The 25,956-nt window shown below is 38.5% G+C and overlaps 1 protein-coding gene across 4 annotated transcripts in view; it reads left to right on the top strand.

Moving 5' to 3' along the window:
* The window catches only part of ZC3H8 (zinc finger CCCH-type containing 8), a 43,519-nt gene continuing 17,563 nt past the window's right edge, over window positions 1-25,956 (top strand). Inside the window, exons 1-9 of one of the 4 annotated variants that reach the window (XM_067007236.1) lie at window positions 14-196; window positions 3,041-3,137; window positions 13,267-13,504; window positions 14,389-14,528; window positions 16,570-16,692; window positions 17,093-17,204; window positions 18,200-18,309; window positions 19,210-19,259; window positions 23,594-24,071. In XM_067007236.1, the coding sequence (XP_066863337.1) occupies window positions 117-196; window positions 3,041-3,137; window positions 13,267-13,504; window positions 14,389-14,528; window positions 16,570-16,692; window positions 17,093-17,204; window positions 18,200-18,309; window positions 19,210-19,239 (930 nt within the window). In that variant the 5' untranslated portion in view covers window positions 14-116 and the 3' untranslated portion in view covers window positions 19,240-19,259; window positions 23,594-24,071. Of the gene's footprint in view, window positions 197-3,040; window positions 3,138-13,266; window positions 13,505-14,388; window positions 14,529-16,569; window positions 16,693-17,092; window positions 17,205-18,199; window positions 18,310-19,209; window positions 21,892-23,593; window positions 24,072-25,956 lie in introns of those variants that run through there. The other 3 variants (XM_067007235.1, XM_059079107.2, XR_010835374.1) reach the window with 3 other exon arrangements.

Raw genomic sequence — 25,956 nt, 5'->3', positions numbered from 1 at the left:
GGGGACGGAAAAGCGCATGCGCGGGCGTCCTGCCGGTGGTGCGCGGCGTCTTTCTCGTGGTGCACGGTACCCTCACGCCGTACCGGTTCCTCGGTAGCTGCCGGGCCCTGACGAGAATGACGGATTTTGAGAATCTTTTCTCCAAACCCCCTAACCCGGCTCTCGGCAAGAAGCCCGCCACGGACTCTGACCAAAGGTGACCCCCGGTCTTTTCATGCTTTGAACGCAGGGGATGCAGTTAGGTTCCGCCCCTTTGTTCCTTTGGGAGGCCGCGCGGGCAGGGCAGCCAGGTTCCGCGGGGAGCGTGTCGGGCCGGCCGGGCCGGTGCGAGGGCCGGGCGCCCACAGGTCGTTCCGGGACAGGGGTTAGAAGCCGGGGATGGGGCCCGGTTCATAGGCCACCGGGGCCAGCCTGGGCCGGGGGGAGCGGCGGGGCCCAGGCGGCGAGGGAGGCCCGGCATGCTCCCCTCTCTCTGCGCCCCGGCCCCTCCGGCCGGGTAGGAACCCGCCTGCGGCCCCATAGCGCTTTGCCCTTGCAGGCAGTCAGCTCCTAGGAGACAGAGGTCATTTGTCATTCTCACTGCACGTGCTAGGCGCTTTTGGGTAGAAAAGACGTGCGGTGAAGGATAAAGAGTCTCCTGATTTACATCGGAAGATCCTAAAGACCATAATAGAGCAGCGAACTCCATTGGGATATATACTGTTTCCTTTAGGTTGAAAAAGGCACTGAGACTGACACGGATAAAATGGAAGCAGGTTAGGGAGGGAAGAGAGGATGGGATGGTAGGGAGGAGGTAGATCTTTTAAGGAAGGGAGGTAAGGAAAGCCTCACTAATAACATGGATAATTAATATTTGAGTAGGGACTTGAAGGAGGTGAGAGAGGTTGATTATCTAGTGGAAAGAATATTCCATATAAAGGTCCTGAGGTGGAGTGAGCTAGCTGTGATGGGGTGTTGGGAGCGAAGTAGCCAGAAAGACAACTGGCGTGGAGTAAGAATAGTGGGACTGGAAGAGAGGAACTCGAGAGGTATTGGGATGGGGGGCGGAGGGGGAGGCAGCTTGTGTAGGGACTTGCAGGTGCTGTAGTAAGGACTCTGCCTCCTACTCTGAGTGAGGTGAGAGGTCTTGGAGGGTTTTTAACCGAGAGTGACATATTAGCAGGACCACCTAGTTATGTGGAGAGTAGAACAGAGGCGGGGGCCAGAGTAGCTTGGATCGTAGTTTTAGCAACAAGAAGTGGTCAGGTAAGGATATATTTGGAAGATAAACTATTTCCTCACAGATTGGATAGGCAATCTGAGAGAGGAGTTAAGGTCAACTTCAAGGTGTTTGGTCTGTATCATTAGAAGGTTGGAGTTGCTGTTTAAGATTGCAGGAGGATTAGATCAAGAGTTCAGTTTTGGGAAGTTCCCTGGCGGTCCAGTGGTTAGGACTCGGCGCTTTCACTGCCGTGGTGCAGGTTCAGTTCCTGGTCTGGGAACTAAGATCCCGCAAGCTGTGCAGCGCAGCCAAAAGAAAGAAAAGAGAGTTCAGTTTTTGGATACATTAAGATTTTGTCTAGTAGATATCCAGGTGCATATTTTGAATAGGAAGTTGGCTCTGCCTGCCTGGCCTCAAATCTCAGCTCCACCATTTGCTACATTTGAGGCAGGTTACATAAGCCTTCCGTATTCCGTTTTCTTATATGTAAAATGGGCTTTTAAACCATAGTATATATGTCATAGGGCTGTTGTGATGTGTGTAATGTGCATGGAACAGTGCCTGGCACAGAGTAAGCATAATGCAAGAGTCAGCTGCTGCTGTTATTGCTGCTGTGGTCTTTATTGCTCTGCCTAAGGAGAGGTTGCTTCCTACTCCATAAAATGATTCATTACTGAAAACTAGAACAGTGAAAGTCCACACACAGCATTTGGTTTATTGGCTCTTGTAACGATGGTCTCTGTAGAAGGCGTACATCTATCTTGGTCTCTCATCTGATGGACGTGACTGAAGCTCTGACTAGAGACAGATCGGCGGCGTAGTAAACTGTTGGATTGGATGAGGCTGTGAAGCCTGAGCTCCTCCTGTAACTTTGAAAGAAGCACAGAACCACTGTTCACATTCCAGTGCTAGCAGTGCCTTTCCACTCGCAACGTGTTCTTTTGATAATATACACATTGCCTAGTCCTTGCCTTTATCTGGCGTGCAACCCAGATCTTAAGCTTTTATCTCTTGGTCACTACTTGCTGAGACACAGTTGTCTTCAGAATTCTGTGTGTATAGCATCAACCATTATTTAGATTTACTTGTACATTTTATTGGCTTCTTTGTTTCTTTTATTTCCCATCTTCATCTTTCTTATGTTATTTTTAGTTTTGCTGGAATAACTTAAAGTAGTCATCTCAGATGGTATCTATGCATGTTCAGCTTCTCAGTCCTAATGACCCTGAAAACAACTTTTCTTTTTCATCTTCCCACTTGAATATGTTTAGTTCTCTCCTGACCTCGGAAGGCACCCTGCATTCTACCTGAAATACTCTTCTCCCTGACATTCCTCTTTATTTTAAATTATTACATATCTTTTAGGTTAGGAAAACTTTTGGCCCCCAAATCTAGGTTAAGTATTCCTCATGTATGCACTGATACTTAGCACACCATACTGAAGTTGCTTTCTTTATTTCTCCCAAGTAGATAGAAAGTTCTTAGAAGGCAGGAACAAGGTGTTTTTCATTGTTGTATTCAGGATTTAAGGTCCAGATCCTGGTGTATGGTGGATATTCAGTATTTGTTGAATGAATGGATGATTTATATAGCTGCTAATAGTTGAACATTAAGGTTATGTAATATAAAGTTTCAGCTTTGTGGTTTACTCTTAAATATATGTTGACATTTACTACTCATCATAATTTTGTACCTTATCTCTCTGGAGTATTTGGGGTCGATTTTGAATTTCTTTGAGGGCAAGTTGAAGGTAAACCAAAGCAGTGAATTTTAATGTTGTGGTATGAACCCTTTTCATGTTGAAAAACCCTTTTGTGTTATTTGATATTTTTGCTGCAGAATCGATGGTGAAATAGATGATACAGAAGTTGAAGAAATACAAGAAGAGAAAATAAAATGGAAAGTAAAACTGAAGTGTGAGCAAATTTCCAAAAAAGTAAGATTAAGTTGGTGTATTGAAAAAACAGACAGGGGGCTTCCCTGGTGGCGCAGTGGTTGAGAGTCCGCCTGCCGATGCAGGGGACACGGGTTTGTGCCCCACTCCGGGAAGATCCCCGCAGAGCGGCTGGGCCCGTAAGCAGTGGCCGCTCGCTGAGCCTGCGCGTCCGGAGCCTGTGCTCCGCAATGGGAGAGGCCACAACAGTGAGAGGCCTGCGTACCACAAAAAACAAAAAAACAGACAGAAATGGATGTGAGAAGTTGATTAGGGATCCTGTCTGTCTCCTTTTAGTCAGCATTTGAGACCAGATTACTTATATCAAAGGAAACCTTGTTATACTTTAAAAGAAATCGATCATTTAAGAACTTTGTTGTTGTTTAACATGAACAGTTTTTAGTGCATTATCTGTATTTTGGTTTCCCCTATCTTTGAAATGGTTGTTAACGGTTTCAAAAACTTCTTTCTTTTTAAATTAGATTAAAAATTTTGATTTGCTAAACTTAACCTTAGTGGTTTATAGCTTGAAGCTTGTATTCAGTTGCTAGGACTGCCATAACAAAGTACCTCATACTGGGTGATTTAAACAACAGAAATTTATTGTCTTGTGTTTCTTGAGTCTAGAAGTCCACGAGCAAGCTGTCAGGAGGGTTGGTTCCTTCTGACAGCTGTGAGGAAGAATCTGTTCCATGCCTCTGCCCTAGCTTCTGATTGGTTTGCTGGCAATCTTTGGTCTTCCTTGGCTTGGCTTCCAGAAGCATCATCTTGATCTTTACCTTCATGTTTGAAGGGCATTCTCCCTGTGTGAATACGTCTGTGTCTAAATTTTCCACTTTCATAAGGATACCAGCCATATTGGATTAAAGCCCACCCTAATGACCTCGTCTTAACTAATTATACATCTAATGGCCCTATTTCCAAATGAGGTCACATTCTAAGGTACTAGGGGTTAGGACTTCAACATAAGAATTTGGGGAGGACACAGTCAACCCACAGCAACGCCAGTATCTGCTCCTTTCTTGCTTTTTCTTTTTTTGAACTTTTTTTATTGTGAATTTTAACACACTGCAAAAGAATGGGTTCAAATTGGCAATGAGACTCACAAGACACACATGGGCTTTAATATGATATTCTTATACTCAGCTTTATAAAAGGATACAGGACAGAAAATCCAGCAGGTACAGCATCTTCATTTCCTCACGAAGGCTCTCAGCTACCCAAGTATATAACTTCTTTTGCCCTTTGGGGCATATATGGCTGCTGTGGACAAGAGCTGTGGTTGACACCAAGAAACTGCAGTTTGGGTTTCCCACACCTTTTTTATGCTATTTTAGTCATGTAGGTCCCAATCTTTTATGCCCACTTAAAGTTCCCCAGTCCATGTATAACCCCATACAGGAGATAGGCAGGTACAACCTTCTACGATTATCTTAAGGAGTTTCCCAGAAACAATACTGTGAGAAGATGGATACCTAGATTATTTCTAAGTAGACTTACTCCAGGCCAGGCTCTTTACTTATGAGTGTGTAAAACATAAATGTGTAGTATCACAGCTAATTGAAAGAGAACACCCAAGTAGACACTGTGCAAGTCAAGAAAGCTTTACCCGCAGTGCCTCTGATGCCTTTAGCAAGTTGTATTCCCTTTTCTCCTCCTGGAGAAAACTACTATCTGGACTTGTATACTAACCACTTCCTTGTTCTTTTTTTTTTTACTACTAATGCTGTCACCCTTCAGAATGCACTTTTCTCTGCCTGTTTTTGCACTTTATAGAAATAGAATAGTGTTGTATGTGCTCTTTGTTGTCTTATTTTTCTCAACGTTATATTTATGAGTCATAGTATACATGATACATACATGTAGTATATAGGTAGTATACACAAGTGGCATATACTGATTTGTTCATTTTCTTAGCTGCATAGCATTCCATTATTTGAATATACTAGGTTCTGGTGTTGGTAGACATTTGGTCTCATGTCCAGTTTTGGGGGTTGTGGGCAATGCTGCTACGTCTCTCACTTGTATCCTGCTGCACATCTACTCTGCATTTACCTAGGAGTGGAACTGCTGGGTCTTTCCCTTTACCACGATGCCAAACTGTATTCCAGAGTGGTTCCACTGATTTTTATTCCCCAAAGCAGTGTATGAGAGGCTGTATTTCTACTGCTGCTCACTTGATATTTGTTAACGTTTCTATTTTCTGCCATCTGGTGAGATATCTTCATTGTCATTTAGTTTGAATTTTCTTGATTACTATTGAGCATCTTTTCATGTTTGTCCAACTTGGATTTGCCTTTTTTGTGTGCCACTTTAAGTCTTTTTTTCATGTTTTTCTTTATTCTGGATATAGGGGATTTTTTTCCCCTCTTTCTGGATTATGTGTTGCAAGTATGCTCATTTTGTGGCTTTCTTTCCAGTCAGTGGCAGTTTTTGATAAAAGGTTTATAATTTTAATGTATTCAAATTTATTAATCTGTTCCTTTATAGTTAATGTTATATATGTTTTATTTAAATATATTGAGGTAATAAAAATATTTCCCTACAGTGTCTTCTAAAAGTTTTGTTGTTTTTCTTTCCCATTTATGTTTATAATCACCCAGAATTGATATTTGTGTATACTGTGAGGTAGCGGGGACAAATTTCTTTCATTATCATGCCCAATTGTTCCAGCACCATTCATTGGGGGAAAAGAACTGTCTTTTCCTCCATGAGTCTGCAGTGTCACTGTTGTCAAAAATCAGGTGTTTGTGTTCTGATGGGTCCGTTTCTGGACTCTTCTCTTCTGCTGGTTTATTTGTCTGTCCCTTTCCCCAAGAACTCGCTGTGTTGATTATTACAGTTTTATTATAATAAGTTTGGATATCAAATAAGCAAGTCCTCTCACGTTGTTTTTCTTCTTTAACTGTCTCAGCTATTCTTAGCCCTTTGCATTGCTGTATAAACTTTAGAGTTTGTCAAGTTCCACAAAAAATCCTGTTGGGATTTTTACTTTGGAATGCGTTGAATCTTTAGGTCATTTGGGAGAGAATTGACATCTTTAGAATATTGGATTGTCCAATCTTTAACTCCTCTTTAATTTATCTCAGCAATGTTTTATAATTTTCTTTGTAGATGTCTTCCATCTTACATACCTTTTGTTAGATTTATTGCTAGGTGTCTGATGAGGCTATTGTGAATTACATCTTTTTCTTTTTTTTTAAGCACCATTTTCTAACTTGTTTTCTCATTTAGCTGGCATACATTGTTATATAGGAATGCATGGAATTAAACTTTTGAGTTCTTGTAACATTTCTGAAAATATCGTGACTTTATTCTCATAGCTGATAGATAATTTGGCTGAAATAGAATTAGGCTTGAGCTTATTGCCCCATTTTCTTCTACTGTCCAGTGTTGCTAGTGTGAAGTCTTGGCAATCTAATTCTCTTTACTTTGTTAAGTATCCTGTTCTCCCTGGAAGCTTTTAGAGTCTTCTCTTTATTCTTGGTGTTGTCAGAGACCGTGAATCTTTTTTCATTCATTGTGCTTAAGTGTTTGGTGAGACTGTTTACTCATACCCTTCATGTACAAGGAATATCTTTTATTTTGATTCTCTTTGCCTTTTTTCTTTATATTCTAAGACATTTCCTCTATTTCTGTTTATCTTCATTTCATAAATTATAATTATCAAGAGTTCTTTCTTGTTCTGTTTTGTTGTTATAGCTTTCTAGCATTTAAAAAAAATATAATACCATCTTGATATCTTTGTGTATTTATTTAAAAATTTTTGTGCTCTTTTCTTTTCCTTGAATTGTATTTGCTTCTTCTGGATCAGGTTTTCTCTTTCTCCTGCTTTTTTGTTTTATTCTCTAGATCTGGAGTCAGTAAGTATTTTCTGTAAAGGATAGGCTTTGCAAGCCAAAAGCAAAATTGAGGGTAGAATGTAGCTTCTGATACAACAAGTGGGAGAAAACAAATTTCCACAGCAGTTTTATTGACAAAATTTAACATAATAATAATTGAGTTTTTTGTTGTACAGGTTTACTAGTGAGAATGATGGGATTCTTCTTTTGGGGCTAATTTGTTTAACTGGAGTTCAAAGTTAGTGTTCCCTATCAAAATTGATTGCAAAGATTCATCTGTTAGTGCTGATCTGTAATTAGACTCTATACATTTCATCTTTAACGATGTCTTTTTACTGCAGGTACTGCAGAAAACTCTTATCAGTTCACCAGCATGATTGTTATTGAGTATATGCATTGCTTGGAAGGCATTTTTAAAACTATTAGATTTTTCTCTTGAGATTTGTCTTTTAGCATGTCATTACATTGCAGATTAATTACTTGCAGTTGAAGGTCAGGTGATAACTCCTCAGTTGCACAGTTAAATGGATTTTGAAATAGCAATTTCGTTTGCACATACATTAAAATCTGAAAAACTACTGAAACTGTAGTTTGAACCTGGAAGATAAACCTACTGCAAATTTGTGTGAGAATGGAGATCTTGCTTCTTGTTTTAACTTTGGACAGCATAGTGATATGAGCAATGTCAGTAACATCTGTCAACTCATCAAGAGCCAAGGAAAACCACTTGATATCATTTGTCTTATTTTTTTAGTTGTCAGAGTTTCTCCCAGTTTCCTCACGGCTTTGAGAAACTGTTGTTGCCAAAAGGCCAATTTTCTTAAACAACTTTTTCCTCTGGACAGTTCTTCAATCGCTGCAATCAAACATGATTTAATTAACTCACCATCAGCTTTCTTTGGCTAACAAATGAACCACTCAGAAACTTACTTTGATTGCAGCCTCATTTTCATTTTTGTGAGGAAATAATTTTGTGATGAGATATTTTGCTTAAATTTTCTAATTTTTCTCACCATGGCTTTCCTGTGAGTTGGGATTATTGTGATGAATGCTTAATATTGTCAATAATGTCAACATATTGTGTTCCTTCAGCACTGCTGTAGTATCATTGTGTAATAACCGTAATGCTTTGCCACGTAATTTGATGGTAAAATAATCCACAATTTACTGTGTCTTAAATGCATGGCATTCAAAGTCTACTTTTCATGATTTGACATGGTGGGTGTGCACTGGTGATGAAACAAAAAAGTATCGTGACTTGGTGATATGTGACATATTCAACATGCTGTCAACTTATAACTGTCAGGGCTTCCCTGGTGGCGCAGTGATTAAGAATCCGCCTGCCAGTGCAGGGGACCACGGGTTTGAGCCCTGGTCTGGGAATATCCCACATGCCGCGGAGCAACTAAGCCTGTCTGCCACAACTACTGAGCCTGTGCTCTAGAGCCCGCGAGCCACAGCTACTGAAGCCTGCATGCCTAGAGCCCGTGGTCCACAACAAGAGAAGCCACTGCAGTGAGAAGCCTGCGCACCGCAACAAAGAGTAGCCCCTGCTTGCAGCAACTAGAGAAAGCGCAGCAACGAAGACCCAACGCAGCCAAAATAAAATAAATAATAAATTTATTTTTAAAAAAGTTATACCTGTCACTGAAATTCATGGTATGCTGAGCATGAGTGTAAAGTGATGAGAGAGCCACAGCCACCTACGGTCTCTTGGATCTGCTCAGCCCTGTGAAAGCAGCCAGTGTAATACATAAATGAGTGAGTATGGCTGTGTTCTTATAAAACTTTATGGTTGCTAAAATTAGAATTGTATGTAGTTCTCATGTGTCATGAAATGTTATTTCATTTTTTTTCCCCCAACCATTTAAAAAATGTAAAGACCATTCTTAGCTTGCTGACTATTATAAAAACAGGTGGCAGGATAGATTTGGCCCTTGGTTATATTTTAATGACCACTGCTCTAGATTGCATCATTAGCTTTTGTTTTTCTTTATGTCTCTTGATTTAAGAAAGGCCTGGAGAGCTGATGGGTGTTCTTTGCTGGTCTGTTGGTAGGTCTGTGTCTCCATAGGCCTTTCTTCTAAATGGAAAGCCTGATCGGGCATTCAGTACGGGAGTGGGCTGTGTGCATCTCTAGGTTTCCAGCAGCATAGTAGTTCTTAACCTTCTTTGTGCCATGCACCCCCTTTGGCAGTCTGGTGAAGCCCATGGGCCCCTCATAATAATGTTTTAAAGTATATAAAATATGTTGGATTATAATGGAAATTGATCTTATTGAAACAGTTATCAAAATACTAAAGAACAAATGTGGTAAGAGTAATATGCTCTTTATAAATGCACTAAATAGTAAGATCCAGCGTTAGGTCTAATTAATTGTAATTTTGACATAGTGATGAACATAAAAGATATTTTGAGGTCTGCAATAACTATAATATATGAAAGTGCCTGTGATTTCTAGTGGTGACAGTCGCAGCTGCTGCTAATACTGTGGTTTGTTGCTGGTGTTCAAAACAGAAGAAAATGCCAAATGTCAATTTAGAGGTTGATGAAAATAATGTGTGATTTTTATTACTATCCAAGTTCATTTAATTCTATCCATAGACCCTTGGCCAGGGGCAGGGTGGGATGGGGCCATCTCTGGACAGCAGGTTAAGAACCCTGATATAGGGTGAGTGTTTTTTTAATATATATAAATTTATTTTTATTTATTTTAAAAAAATTATTTATTTATTTATTTTGGGGTGTGTTGTTGGGTCTTCATTTCTGTGCGAGGGCTTTCTCTCGTTGCGGCGAGCGGGGGCCACTCTCATCGTGGTGCGCAGGCCTCTCACTGTCGTGGCCTCTCTTGTTGCAGAGCACAGGCTCCAGATGCGCAGGCTCAGTAGTTGTGGCTCATGGGCCTAGTTGCTCTGCGGCATGTGGGATCTTCCCAGACCAAGGCTCTTACCCATGTCCCCTGCACTGGCAGGCGGACTCTCAACCACTGCGTCCCCAGGGAAGCCTTAGAGTGTTTTTCTGGTGGCAGTTGCTCCCAAATGTCCGAATATGGAGGACTTCACTCTGGGGTCTTAGTACCCATACTAGAAGACTTGGCTTTTATCAGACATTTTAATACATTTCTTTAGCGAATAGCTCTCTTTTTGCCCAGGGTAAATTTTTTTTTTTTTAATAAATTTTAAAAATTTATTTATTTATTTATGGCTGCATTGGGTCTTTGTTGCTGTGCACGGGCTTTTTCTAGGTGCGGCGAGTGGGGGCTACTCTTCGTTGTGGTGCATGGGCTTCTCATTGCGGTGGCTTCTCTTGTTGTGGAGCATGGGCTCTAGGCACGTGGGTTCAGTAGTTGTGGCACTTGGGCTCAGTAGTTGTGGCTCGCGGGCTCTAGAGCGCAGGCTCAGTAGTTGTGGTGCACGGGCTTAGTTGCTCCGCAGCATGTGGGATCTTCCCGGACCAGGGCTTGAACCTGTGTCCCCTGCATTGGCAGGCGCGTTCTTAACCACTGTGCCACCAGGGAAGTCCCCTGCCCAGGGTAAATTTTTGTTTGATTGTATTCTGGGTTGGGGGTGGGTGGGCAGAGATAATTTGTTACAATAGCTTTGTTTGTTTTTATGTAGAATTTTAAGTCATTCTCATTTATAGCCCTATTTCTCACACTGCACCCTAAGCCCAGCCTCCAAATTATAACTTGTTTTTTGTTTGTCAAAAATTTTCCAGGAATTTGCTGAACTTTTCTTAATTCCTAATGAGTGTACTTCATTCCCCGTCTCCTATACACACACTATTTTAGGACTATTATTTATTTTATTTTTTTTGTGGTACACGGGCCTCTCACTGCTGTGGCCTCTCCTGTTGTGGAGCACAGGCTCTGGATGTGCAGGCTCAGCGGCCATGGCTCACGGGCCCAGCCGCTCCGCAGCATGTGGGATCTTCCTGGACCGGGGCACGAACCCGTGTCCCCTGCATCGGCAGGCGGACACTCAACCACCACGTCACCAGGGAAGCCCAGGACTATTAATTTTTATATTTCTGTACTTTTATTTCTGTGGAATTTCAGGAGGCCATACGAGTTCTATATACCATCCTGAATCAAATGCAAGAAAATATTTTACTTAAAGAAGAAAAATACTTTATGTAGACTCCTTTGTAAAACATAAAAAAGTTGTAATATCGTGTTCTTATACTTTCCAAATTATATAGAGAACAACAGACATCAAAGCAATGAGTTTATAGTTAGCTGCATGAAGAAAAGTATTTAAGCAATCATTTGTATCTTGTGTATTTCGGTGCCCTCTGAAAAGAATCATATCAATTAGGAATACTTCTCTATAGTAAAACAACATGGTTGATGATTGTCCTGGTTTTATAATGTTGCCAAGTCATCTCATCTCTTCATTTAATACAAATAAGTCAGTTTTGTTACTACTTGTAGTAAAAAGGGTCAGCTTCAGTACTGCAGGGCTCTGCATCTTGTGCAGGGGAGGGAGAACACGTAATCACTCATTTGGATCCTTGTAATATTTTGATTCAGATGCACTGAATAGAATCTCATGTTCGATTGAGCTAAACTTCTTGTGAACTGTTGCATATTGAATGATTTTTTTGGTTCTCCCTGTGCCTACTAAATAAAAGTAAAGGCCAAAATCAAGGTAAACATAATAATTATCACAGGAGTCAGCCAACTTTTTCATAAAGGACCAGATAAGTGCATCTTTTTGACTTTGTGAGCCATATCGTCTCTGTCACAGCTAAGCAGCCATAGATAAATGAATGAATGAGTGTGACTGTTCCAGCAAAACGTTATTTATAAAAGCAGGATGCCAGGCCTAACCCCTTACCCAAAGCTGTTTACAAGTTTGTTCTATGGTATGTTGGAAAAGGGTGCTCTTTTCTTGAGCACTCGGAGATGAGAAACTTGGAGGCTTGAAGATTGGATTGGTTGGTAGACTTGTCTGATGTAATGAAGATAACATGTATAGTGAAGCCGTTGTCAGGTTAGGCAACCTTCTCAGCTTGTTGGGATTCTTCAAGTAGGGGGCAAATTCATTTTCTAGGTCACAATCAACCCTCCAGTGGTACAGCTCCTAGCTTGGAAGTTAACCATCAAAGGTAAACCATTAAACTGGACCACCTAGTATATTTTGTGGTTCTCTTTTGCTGCCTTCATCAGTTATGTGAGGGTAGATGAGACCAGGCCCAAAAGCTCTGGAGCAGGATAATTGGCCAATTTAATGATAGACATATCATCTCTTCCTGAGATCAGAATAGGAGCCCTTTGGCAGTTGGGCTTTTTAAAAAACTTTTTAATTGAAATGTACTGATTGTAATTATACAGCTTGATACACCTGTGTCACCAAGCATAGACACCTGTGGAACCAGTACTTGGAAATTTTTATATGCAAAGCACTTTAAGTTGTCTGCTTTGATGACTTCGGGCTGCTTCAGGGTCAGCTGCCGTACCTGAGTTCCTGTTCCAGTGGATGCCTGTGTTTGTAGCTGTCACCTTGGGGCAGCTCCAACAACAGAGTTAGAAGACTATTTCTGAAAGTAAAATTAACTTAGTTACAGAGAATGGGGCAATTCTTTCTTCTCATGATTGCTGCCACATCCTATGCCACCAGTGCTGTGAGTTATAGGGAAAAAATAGGCTTTGGTATCTGTGATGTATCTTACTTAGTATAGCGGATTATCAATTGGGCCATTACAGTGTACTTGTTCTTTTATGAAATGACGAGCTATTGAGTTAAACTGTTTAAAAGTATAGTCTATGCAAAGGGAGAAATAAAATGTGAACTATAATTCTGTAGTTCCTTTATATCAAATAAGATATGGGGCTTTAGTCTTTTTTCTTTTCTTTTTTTCTTTTATTGGGGTGTAGTTGTTTTACAATGTTGTGTTAGTTTCTACTGTACAGCGAAGTGGAGTTCCATGTGCTATACAGCAGGTTCTCATTAGTTATCTATTATATACAGATTAGTGTATATGTGCCAATCCCAATCTCCCAATTCATCCCACCCCCCGGGGCTTTAGTCTTTCAATTCAGTAAAGTACACACAGTGTACAAATTCAGAATCTTCCCTCAAACCATCTTTAAAGATAGATTTTTTTTTTTTTAATTCTGGAAAATTTCCTATACATAAGAACGGAAAGAATAGCATATGAAACCCCTCTGTACCCATCTCCCAACCTCAACAATGATCAATTCATGGCCAGTCTTTGCTTCTTCTTTATAACCAGATTGTTTTGAATTATGCTAGGTTTTAAAAATTGAAAATGTAATTTTCACTTAGTTTAGGCACTTCGGAAACTCTACATCACGGAAGAATTTGCGACATAGAAAATCAAGAAGTAAGGACTATGATGTATATAGTGATAATGATATCTGCAGTCAAGAATCAGAAGATAATTTTGCTAAAGAGCTTCAACAATATATACAAGCTAAAGAGATGGCAAATGTTACTCAATCCTTATCCCTTCCTGAAGAATCTGTGAAGAAAGAGGGAGCAAAGGATATGCAGAAAGGTAAAGGTAAGAGTCCAATTATTTTATCATTTAAAGTTATCTAGAGAAGCAGTCACATTTGTCCATATATGGATGGGGGGAGGGGTTCGCTTGCATTTTATCTCATGATAAGATCACGTTTTCCTGGATCTTTACACCAAATGTGAGCTGGTCACTTGGTACAAACGCTCAGTTTGCGGGAGGAGCGGAGAGTGCAGGAGGGTTTTCAAAGGACATGACTACTTTGAAAGGGAGAATGCTAAATCCCTGGCCTCAGCATGTGTGAAGGACAGGAAATACCTGTTTGCTGTCCTCTAAAGAAGAATGGGTTTAATTAATGTCTGGGATGGTAGTGTGTCGGACTAAACTCAGAAATATATTCCTTTAGATTACTAAAATGAAATTAAGCCACAGATATGAGAATAAATGACAGTTGTAAATGAAATTCTTAATCTTCTCCTTTTTTCCCCTCTTTAAATGTTCTTCTATTTAAAATGGATCTATAGATAAACTTAATATATAAAATGTTTTCAGTGAGTAATCTGACAGCCATATATGAGGTCATTTAAAACATTTGAAGGTTTTACTGTTACAGTGCTATACCAGTTCCTACTTAGATCCATTGTACTCTGAACACTTCAAAAGGATCTGGCTGATGGCTAGCAAGATTGATTTCATGAATTACCTTGTTTTTTTCCCCCAATAATACCTTATATATTTTCACAAAGAGTTAATTTGGGATCCAGAGTATATTAATCCAAGAGCTTCTAGAAAGACAGGTCAGCATCATCCTAGTTATTACTCTTTGAGCAGTGGAGAAGTTTTCCTGGATTATTATAGAGTATACGTCTTAAGAGTAAACTGCTGTTGTACTTTTATATCATCTTTAAATTTAACTTTCTTGCTTTTAGCTGTTAAACAAAAAAATAAAAATAAAAACCTTAAAGCTGTTCACAAGAATGGTAAACAGAAGAAAATGAAGCGAAAATGGCCTGGCACTGGAGACAAAGGATCAAACGCTTCCCTGAGGAGCAATGGCTCACAGGAACAGGTATGAGAATATACACCTGTCGGAGGGCACTGCCTGCCCTTGGATTTTTATCTTGTACCCCAATGGGATCGCCTCTTACCTCCAGTGGGCTCCGTGGGTTCTTCTTTCTCACTGTTGGGCTGCCTTCCCTCACACTCATTACCTATACCAGTGCCCACTCAAGCCTTAGTGTTGTACCTGTTGCCCCTGTATACATGCACACAAGCCCCCTGATTTCTGAGGGCTGTGCAAAAACAGATATGGGAGGCAGGAAGAATATAAGATAGCCATGAGGACATTTCTTAAAGTCCCTGGTCTGTTGGTTTTTGACTCCCTCTGGAAATTAAAAATGAATATTTTTGAGCTTTGACCTTATCAGACTCTCCCTACCCTCCTGGAATTTTCATTTTGCTTTGTAGAAGTTCCTCTTCCTTGGTCTGCAGATGTAATCACGGTAGAACAATAAGTGACTCCTCCGGACTCTGCTTTTCTGAGGGCTTCTAAGCTGGATGGCCACCTTTTTTTTTGTTAGGCTTGGTTCAGGAGGCAAGAGTTGAGGGTGGTAAAATATTAGAAATACCAAATATTATAGATTGAAATGTGTTTATATAAAATTTGTTTTACAAAGGAGGAATCCGAAGCCCTAGGGTTTAGGTAACTGCCTGTAGTTACAAGGGGCAGGGCAGGGCTAGAGACCCAGGCAGTTTCCCTTTCCTTTGGTTTTTTAAAAAAAATATATATTTATTTACATATTTATTTATTTGTTTGGCTGCGTCAGGTCTTAGTTGCTTCACGCGGGATCTTTAGTTGCGGCATGTAGGATCTAGTTCCCTGACAACCTGGGCCCCCCCCTGCACTGGGTGTGTGGAGTCTTAAGCATTGGACCACAAGGGAAGTCCCCCCTTTCGTTTGGTTTAGATTGACTCAAATGATTATTCAGCCAAAGCTGACAGCCCTGCTACATGAGGAACAAATTGTAAACATATATGTTAGAATTCAATAACATAATCAAAATAAAACCCAGAGTTAAAACTGACATATTTATTAGACACATAATTTTGATGGTGCTAAGTGGAAGTCTGATATTATTGCAAAGCAGATCACATAAATATACAGCCAGGGCCCTTCTTTGTACTTACTGATTTCCTAAGACTGTATGTGGGTATGTGGTACGTAGAAGCTGTAAGTTGTACCACAAGTTAACACAGTAAAAGTGATTTATGTTTCTAAAGACCTAAAATGAAATTCCCCTTTTGTTTTCATACCTTTATTACCATTTTTGAGGGTATGTTTCTAATTATGTTTGTTAATTTGAGGTCATCAGTACACTCAGCTCACACGTAGTGAGCATCTCATTGAAATGAAAGATCACACTACTTGCGGTTTACCTTATGATTTTGAGGTTTGTCCCCATTGTTCTAAAGAGCCTTGTTCTTAGACTTCACTTTTTAAAAGTAGTGGTACTTTCCTTTTAAAATTTTTAAATTAATTTTTTAAAACGAGGGCAAGGTACAATAAAATATTCATATTCATAGTGTTCAGTGATGGAATGCTGTTGAAACTGACAAAACATTCATTTTTTTCAACTGATGTACAAAAGTCCACATCTTACCTGCAGGCCAATTCAGAAGAGTTACTTTTTAATGTTTTCAAAGGTGGTTTAAAATAATTTTGTACAGCCTTCCCTGGTGGCGCAGTGGATAAGAATCTGCCCGCCAATACAGGGGATACAGGTTTGATCCCTGGTCTGGGAAGATCCCACGTGCCACAACTACTGAGGCTGCGCTCTAGAGCCCGTGAGCCACAACTACTGAAGCCCGTGTGCCTAGGGCCTGTGCTGCGCAACAAGAGAAGCCACCACAATGAGAAGCCCACGCACCGCAATAGAGGGTAGCCCCCGCTCGTTGCAACTAGAGAAAGCCTGCACACAGCAACGAAGACCCAATGTAGCCAAAATTAATTAATTAATTAATTAATTTAGAAAAAACATTTTTTTGTACGGTGGAATAAAATATTTAATTTTTTATTTCTCACATTTAGTTTTTTGTTTTTGTTTTCAAAGGATGGTAAACTTAAAGAGAAGCAGCAGCCTGTGAGAATGAGTCAGGGATTCATCAACCAACATACGGTGCAACGCCAGGGAAAACAAATTTGTAAATATTTTCTTGAAAGGAAATGTATTAAGGTATAAAAAATGTGTAAGCAAAAATATGCTAAAATGTAAGATATAACAAAAATGTACTAAAACCAACTCCTCTTTCTATTAGACACTCCAAAAGCATACCTGTACAATTTTAGAACCGTTTCCTTCTGGGAAAGTTTCAGTTAGAAAATTTTACTGAAATATTCTTTTATGTTTAGGAAAGTAGATAATTTTTTAAAAATGCTTTGTGTTAAAAATATTAAGGACTTGACAGATTTTTAAGCAGATATATATATGTGATGTGGTTATGATAGCTCGTTAAGAATTAGACTGTACTGCTTCTAAGACTTTGTTTTCTTCTAGAATCATTAAGTTAAGTAGGAATTGTAATGACTTAACTATGAGGAATAATGGTTTTTCCTTGTTCGTTCTTTTGGCCCAGGGAGACCAGTGTAAATTTGATCATGCTGCAGAGATAGAGAAGAAAAAGGAAATGTGTAAGTTTTATGTCCAAGGATATTGTACCAGAGGTGAAAACTGTCTGTATTTGCATAATATCCTTTATCACAAGGTACTTTAGTTTTCATAAACATTTACATGAATGTAAAATTTTGAGTGAAATCAGTGTTCTAGCCATGGCAAAATTACATTACCCAAGCTCAACTCAGTATTGAAGTGATTAAATTGTACACAGATATTTTTTCTTTTTCCCCCAAGCAAGAGTCTTTAGAAATTCTCTCAATTGCACATGCTCTCAACCTGAGTAGTGTAACAGGTTGATGAGACCTATTCAGACCTATCCAGAAAAACTTTCTCTGAATTTCTGCTGTGACATCCACTAATTGAATCTATATTCATGTAATCTACTTCATAAAAGAGGCAGGAATTACACAGTTTGGGAGTACTCATTTTCTGCACATTCTGTACTGTATAGAGGTTCATTGTCCCTTAATTCGAAGAATAACCCTAACTCTTAAGTGTAAATGGTCTAGATGTGTTGTAAAAATACGAACATAAACATTTTAGGGTAATTGGACCTTTGATCAACACAAAAGTTATTTTCCTTCAGTCATTCAATACAAGGAATCGCAAATTCTAACTTGAGAAATTTTTCCTAGAAAACAATATCGAAGCCGTATAAATTGTTCCTATTTTATACAAGCCTATTATATGAAGGATCCAGATTTGTAAGACATCATTGTCATTGACTTTAATCCCCCCACTGCAAAAGAATGCTTTAAAAATAATCCCATTTCTCAAAGTATTTAAAATACACATCCCTCTCTTATATTGGTGAAATATACCTGTAGTTTATTTTAAGAAGTGTTATGAAGGAAAAAAGTGTCCTGTGATAGCCAATAAACTTCATAATCATCCTAAAATTAGATTTTTCTTATAACCCAGTTAATTTACTGTCTCATATTTTAAATAGAGAATTTGTTTCCACTAGTAGAAAAGAACTTTATGTAGGAAAAATAAAGTTACTAAATTAATAACAAACTATTTTAGTTGGATTACAGTTGTTCTTTTCCTTAACATTTGGGTTAACATGAATATCCTTGCAAGTTTTACCATACAGGAGCAAAATGTTATCAGGGAGAATATTGCAAGTTTTCACATGCTCCACTGACTGCTGAAACACAAGAACTGTTGGCTAGAGTAAGTACAATTTTAATTTTTGTTTTTCTTTTTTAAAGAATACTTTTGAACTAAGGGTGGAATTTGAAAAGACACTCACAGTTCCTTAAGGAGAGTGCCTCATAGGGTAGCATATGGGTTATATTAGGACTGATAATCTAAGGATTTACTTCAGTTTAGAAAATTCATTTGTATATTTTTCCTTGTAGCTTAAAGGAAAATTTATACTTACTGCTGGTCTAAATTGGAATGTTCTTAAACCTTCAGTGTAGTTAGCAACCTTAGTAGTTAAGTTAACCAAAGGAAAACAAAGCAAATAGGAGAAATAGTACTCCTGTTACACTCTTAGAAGGAAAGTTAAGGATTATTGGTTGATAAATATTTTAGGGTTATGTCAAAACATGCTTAAGTATGTTATTTCAAAGTAAGTGATTTCAAAGTTTCTTCAAATATTCTTTCAGATGTAAGAAAAGGTAATTGAAAAATAATAGTCGTTTATGTTCTTTCATTTCCCATTTGTTAGTTGGAGCTAGTCTCTTCAAAATTAAACTGAAATATAAGTGAAAATAAAAGATCCTTTTAAAACCAAACCATTCCATCTTGTGGCAGAAGTTCCCTTGACTATATGCAAATATTAGAAAGTCAGAGGTACTTGTTTTTGGATATTTTTAGTTGTGAAATATGAAGGGTTACCCTGGAATTAGAAATTATACCAAATATTTGGTTGTTAATTAGCATGAATGTATGTGGGAAAAAATGATAAATGTAAAAGTCATTTTCCAGTTCCCCTTATAGTAAATATTATTAGATGATTACTAGGATGAATATTATTGGAATCTTTAGAGAATTACAAGAGTATGATTATGTACCTGAATTTAATGCATAAAAATGATTGCGTGATTTTTTTCCCCCCCATATTAGGTTTTGGATCCTGAAAAGAAGTCGTCATGAAAATGAAATACATAAAAAAGGTAAAATTAATGATTTAACACTTTTTTCCCCCTCTGAAATGTCTCTAGAAATTGGCATGGGGACATAGGCCTTTTTACATTTTCTCAAATAGAGGTCTTTTTCTCTCACCTACCCCACTAAAAACTTCTAAAATACTTGATACATATAAATAGATATATATGTGGATCTCCATGGACTTGCTTCCCTTTCTGGATTTGTCACTGTCTTTGTGTTTTTATTCTTGTTTTGTTTCTTTGTAAATTTACCAAATGTGTATGATTCACCAAATATTATATTTAGTTTTGCTTGGGTTTGGATATTAAACAGTATCATATTCTATACTTACTGGTGATTTGCTATTTTCACTCAGCATTATGCTTGTAAGATTCATTCATGTATATGCATGCAGCTGTCATTCATTTTTACTCTTGTATAGCATTTATTCTATGAACATGTTACAAATTGTTTAGTCATTCTACTATTGACGGACATTGAGGTTATTTTCAATTTTTAAAATATAAACTGTTATTATAAATAACTGTTTTACATGTCTTCTGATGAAAATATGTGTGAGTTGTCCTGAGTGTACCAAGGAATCGAATTGTTGTATCATCTTAAAACTTAAGATAATACCAATCTTTTCTGAAGTACTTATAACAGTTTTTATTGCCATCAACTGTATAAAAGAATTTCTGTTGCTCCCCACTCACTAATGCTTTATATTGTCACAAGTTTAAATTTTTTGACCAATTTAATGGGTGTAAAAATGGTGCCACATAGCTTTATTTTCATAAAGTTCAGCATTTTTTCTTCTGCTTACTGGCTTTTGAGCTTCATCTCTGGTGAAATGACATTAATGTCTTTTGCCTATGCTTCTATTGGGCTGATTGTCCTTTATAAATTGATTTTTATATATAAATTGTTTGTGACATATGTGTGACAAGTCTCCCATTTTGTGGGCTGTCTTCACTTCTTTAAAGGCATTTCAGTGAGAAGAATTACTTGTTTTGGCAATCTTTTTCTTTATGGTAGGTTTTGTGTTTTGTGTCTTATGTAAGAAATCCTTCCCTATCATGAGGCTGTAAAGTACTTTAATTTTTTATAGTTTTTTGTAGTTTTGCTTTTTACATTTATGTTTTAATCCTTTGGAAATTCTGTCAGTTAACAGTTGTCACAATAATGGTGTTTAAAACCAACCACAAGACTCTCAGTAGCATATAAAAATAAACATTTCTTTTTCCATGCATCTGCAGATTGACTGGGAATAGGCTGATACAGGCTGGCTCTGGCTGGGTTGGTTGTGCTTCATAAAGCAGAACCACTGGGATGGTTCTGCCCCACATTCGTCTCACTCTCCTCCTGGGACCAAGGGGCTAGCTGGGGCATGTTTTTCTCATGGCATTGGCAGAAGGACGAGAGGGCAAGGCCTTGTTTGTATCACATCATGTTTACTTACAACCCATTGCCCAAAGTAAGTCACATAGCCAAGCCCAAAGTCAGGGAGTAAGAAAGTATACTCTACTTTCTGTACTTTCCATGTGGGAGGAATTGCTAAATTACATGAAAATTTTTCTGAAGGGACCTTGAGGGAATTATGCTAAGCAGAATAAGTCAGAGAAAGAAATATACTGTTATGATTTCACTTATGTCTAAAAAACAAAAACAAATGGACAAATAAAACCAAACCAAAATCATAGATAGAGAGAACAGAGTGGTGGTTACCAGAGGGGATGGGGATTGGGCAGTGGGTGAAACAGGTGAAGAAAGGGGTCAAGAGGTACAAACTTCCAGCAATAAAATAAATAGGTCATGGGCTGTAGTGTACGGCGTGGTGACTATAGTCAGTAATGTTGTAGAGCATACTTGAAAGTTGCTGAGAGAGTAAATCATAAAGGTTAAGTATGTATGATGTTAGATGGTAACTAGACTTATCGTAGCAATCATTTCTCAATCTGTACAAATACTGAGTTATGTTGTACACCTAAAGCCAATATAATGTTATATGTCAATTATACCTCAGTAAAAAAATTTTTAATTACACGAAAAAGAGGGCAGCTGTGGGTATAGGGAAAAGGGAAGAATTAAGACTAATTGATTTTTTTTTTTTTTTTAAACAGTGTGCTATAGGGAGTTGATTTTCTTTTTTTTCCCCATATGGATAACCAATCTCCCAGAACCGTTCAACTGAAAAGACTGCCCTTTCCCCACTGATTTGTAATGCCCCCTTTGGTATATATCGAGTTTCCTTCAAACAGAGGTCTATTTCTGGGGTCTCCGTTCTGTTCCTTTTGTCTTTTGCTCTAGTACTCTACTGCCTTAATTACTGGAGCTTTGTTGGATTTTGATATAGCTTGATAATTTTTCTAATGTTCTTCCGGAGCACCTTGACTATTTTGGACCCTTTTACTTTGTTAGTTTTTTTAAAAACAGCTTTATTGAGGTATGATTTATATATCACTTGTTTTAAGTGTATAATTCAATATTATTTGGTAAATTTACAGAGTTGCGTAGCATCACAAAATCTAGTTTTAGAAGGTTTTTGACACCCCCAAAAGATTTCTTTTACCCATTTGCGGTCACTTCCCAATCCCACTAATGAATTTTCTAGATTTGCCTTTTCTGAGTATTTCATATAAATTTCAACATGTGGTCTTTCTTTGTTTTGTTTTTTATTATTGGCTGTGTTGGGTCTTCTTTGCTGTGCGTGGGCTCTCTATAGTTGCGGTGCGCGGGCTTCTCCTTGCAGTGGCTTCTCTTGTTGCAGAGCATGGTCTCTAGGTGTGTGGGCTTCAGTAGTTGTGGCACACGGGCTTAGTTGCTCTGTGGCAAGTGGGATCTTCCTGGACCAGGGCTCGAACCCGTGTCCCCTGCCTTGGCAGGTGGATTCTCAACCACTGTGCCACCAGGGAAGCCCCAGCATGTGGTCTTTTGCTTCTGGCTCTTTTCATGTAGTATAATGGTTTAGAGATTCATCAATGCTTTAGCATATATCAGTGATTAAAAAAAAAAAATTGCTCCATTATTCCATTGTATGGATATACCACTTTTTAAAATCCTTTTACCAATTGATAGATATTTGTGTTATTTCCAATTTTTAGTTATTAAGAATAATTCTGCTGTGAGCATTTGTGTGTGAATCTTTGTGTTGTGGACATACTTTTTTTTTTTTTTTGGAAAATGAGAATTCTAATATATTGTCAAAATATGCCTTGGAGATATCACACAAAATTAATGTTACGAAGCTACCAAATGCATAAATGAATATTCTCTTGAGGAACTTCTCATCTAAGGACTCAAAGGACTTTTTTCCCTTTTTGGTGGTACAATTAGGAACAGGTGGGTTTTGTGGAACTTTTTGGTGCTGGTGGGTGGCTGTCAGTTCAGGGTAGATTTGGACCTGTGTTAATTTGAAGTACTTTTTCATTTCCTCAAGCAGGGATGACTTATTTCTAGGTCATGGGATCAAGAGGTGACTACTTGAGATCACAGAAAACCTTAGGTTGCATCAAGGAAGTATTGGTAGGCAGAAAAATCAGGATGAGCTTATTATTAGCTTTGCAGACATACATTTTTATTTATCTTGAGTAGGTTACTACTTTAGTGGAATTTCTAGGTCTGACAGTAAATACATGTTTAACTTTTTAAGAACTGCCACATTGTTTTACAAAGTGGCTGCATCATTTTACATTCCACACAGCAATGTAGGAGGATTTTAGTTTCTTCACATCCTCACTAATGCTTGTTATTGTCAGCTGTTTTTTTTTTTTTTTTTTTTTTGTCAGCTGTTTTGATTATAGCTTTTCTGTTAGGGGTGAGCTGGAATCTCATTGTAGTTGTAATTTGCATTTTTCTAATGACTAATGGTGTTGAGCATCTTTTCATGTGCTGTTGGTGGATTCAGATCTTTGCCCATTTTTTAATTGGTTTGTAAGCTTATTATTGAGTTTTAAGAGTTCTTTATATATGTTGAATATAAATCCTTTATCACATATATAATTTGCAAATATTTTGTCTCAATCTTTGGCTTTGTCTTTTGGTCCTAATTTGTGCTTGCCTTTTGGGGGGGGGGGCTGTACGTGTGCCTCTCACTGTTGTGGCCTCTCCCGTTGCAGAGCACAGGCTCAGCGGCCATGGCTCACGGGCCCAGCCGCTCTGCAGCCTGTGGGATCTTCCCAGACCAGGACTCTCAACCACTGCACCACCAGGGAAGCCCAGCTCATGTGTTTTTGTTTTCTCTTCTGTAGCTTTGTATGGATTAAGAGTGTTTGTGTCTGCCTGTTCAAGACTATTCAAGACTTGATTTGGAGTGGTTTACAAGATTTCTCATTTAAAGCGCCCTCTTGTGTCATTACAGTGATGTGCAACTCTTCAGTGGGTGGCGCCGAGGGACAGAATGTAGTGTCTTAAGTGAAGGGTTGGTCTTCACCAAGATGGTTCCAGTCATTGAAACAGGGGAGGAGCATATGTGACAGAGATGCTGGCTGGTGGGTAAATGTTGGGGTAGTAGATTGCAGAAGTCTCTTCTGATTGATTGCGTTTTCTCAGTAAAACAGGAAAAAGGTTAGGCTGAGTGAGGATGGAAGAGAGAAAACTAGTAGGTTCCACTAGGAAGACATTGGGGTAATAGACAATGAATATACAGCTAGATCTTTTCATGTCATTAAATACATTCACATCATATTTTTATTGTTTGCTTGCAGTTCTGTTTTATGGCTTAAATTATGGTTCTGTGATTTTTTAAAAGCAGTTTCCTATTGTTGAACCAAAAAGTTGTTTCTGATTTCTTACTGTTATAAATAAAACAGAGCAGTGTCTCTTGCTATACCATTCCTAAACCTGGAGTTCTTAAATTTTTTGTTGTTAAAATATAAGAATGGTTATCTTTCTCATTGGTTCATAAACTGTAGTCAGATTATACACTTGCAGAACATAAATTTTAGGAGTGTGGTGATATCTTTAATATTCCAATACAAAATTTTCCAATCATGAATAATAAGATTCTAAATATGTACTTTTATATAGTGATACTGATTATCATTGGAAAAATGAAATTGAAACTATTATCATAATATTGTTTTATTGCTGGGAAAAATAATAGCATCACTAACTTGCTGTATACATTAGAGTCCACCAAAGTTAGTGACGCTTCTTATCAAAGTCTTGTCTGAAAATACGAGTCAGAATTATTTTGATTGTAACCTAATCCCACAAAAGCAAGAAAGGGAATTCCTTATACTCAAGCAAAGGTACATCAGACAAGACCTGGGAAAGTAAGAAACAACAGTGCCTCCTGGGCCCTTAGCATCAGGAGTGTGTGAGCTGAGAGTGAGTCATCTCTCAGCGCCCGTTGCGGCCTTCCACGTTCACTCCATGGCTGTGATAGGAAGGAGGGAAAGATAATGCACTAGAAACGTCCAGAGGAAGTCACAGGGGAGAGGGGCTGAGTTGATGCTTTAAGAGGGTTCATTACAAGAAGCTTCAATAATTTAATGAAATTGTACAAGAGAGTGTTTATATTACCTGTAGAATTGATACTTCATATCTTCTTTAAAGATCACATACAGTTTAAAGGAATTCAAGATCTTGTCATAGGGCACAATTGTAGAAGGTACAGTTTATGGCCAACCTGTACATAAGCTAACATTGGCTGACATAAAGTTTATGTATAAGAAAAAAGTAATTCTTATATTCCAAGAGGCAGTACCCATCTCACCTGTAAACTTAAAAGACCAAGCAGAGATTTGAGAGAGTGAGAGAGAAGTTTAAATAGCTACAACTATCATTATTTTGAAGAGGCAGACATAGCTGTGTCAGTGAAATCTCTTAACTTGTGTTAAGTCAAGTTGAGGGAGAGACGTTTTCCCTTAGATGTGCCCTGTGCACGTAAAGCAGCCATCAGGCTGTGGGTCTCTAGTCTGTGGGTTATTACAGCCCTTTCCAACTGGACTCCAGCCTCCAATTTCCACTTTCTTCTCTACAATTCTCCAAAGAGCTTTTCCTCAGAGCAGATTTCCCAATGTACTGCTTCAGTCATGCCTGTACTGTGTTGTACCTTGAATCAAGGTCTGTTTGTCTGCCTGGTTGTAGGTGCTCTGAAGTCGGGCCATCTCGGCCATACGAGGCTTTAGTGCCCATTGGCCTCTGCTCCTCTCTGCTCTCTTGGGTTTCCTCTTGTGAAGGAAATCTCACTGACCATTGATGCAGCTCCAAGCAAGTATGAGTATAATAATACCATAGGTAAAAAAAAAAATCTGAACCAGAGGAAATAAATATAAGCCAGAAAGTTGTAATGGGGAAAGCTGTACATGGATTTACATGTCATTTGGTCAGCATCGTTATCGTGGCTGTATTAAATTTATCTCTGATCTTTTTCAAAATTCTTTTGGCTGCACTGCGTGGCATGTAGGATCTTAGTTCCCCAGCTAGGGATTGAACCCGTGCTCCCTGCAGTGGGGGCATGGAGTCTTAACCACTGGACCTCCAGGGAAGCCCTGTCTCTGGTCTTTTTGGAGCCAAAACAAAAAGGATGAAGTGGTTATCTATTTACCTCTCATTTTCAGAAAAGAGGGAGGGTGCAAAGCCTAACTCTTCTAGTAATACTTTCATAAAAACGGTTCTTATGTAGGTCTTCATTATGGAAATCACTGAGTAGAATGGAGAGAATTCTTATTTCTAAGATTCTTGTGACAGTTTTCATGTAACTTTTTTACGGTCAGT

Source organism: Kogia breviceps, chromosome 11 (genome assembly GCF_026419965.1).
Source record: "Kogia breviceps isolate mKogBre1 chromosome 11, mKogBre1 haplotype 1, whole genome shotgun sequence".
NCBI lineage: Eukaryota > Metazoa > Chordata > Mammalia > Artiodactyla > Physeteridae > Kogia > Kogia breviceps.
This window is presented reverse-complemented; position numbering and strand designations above follow the sequence as displayed.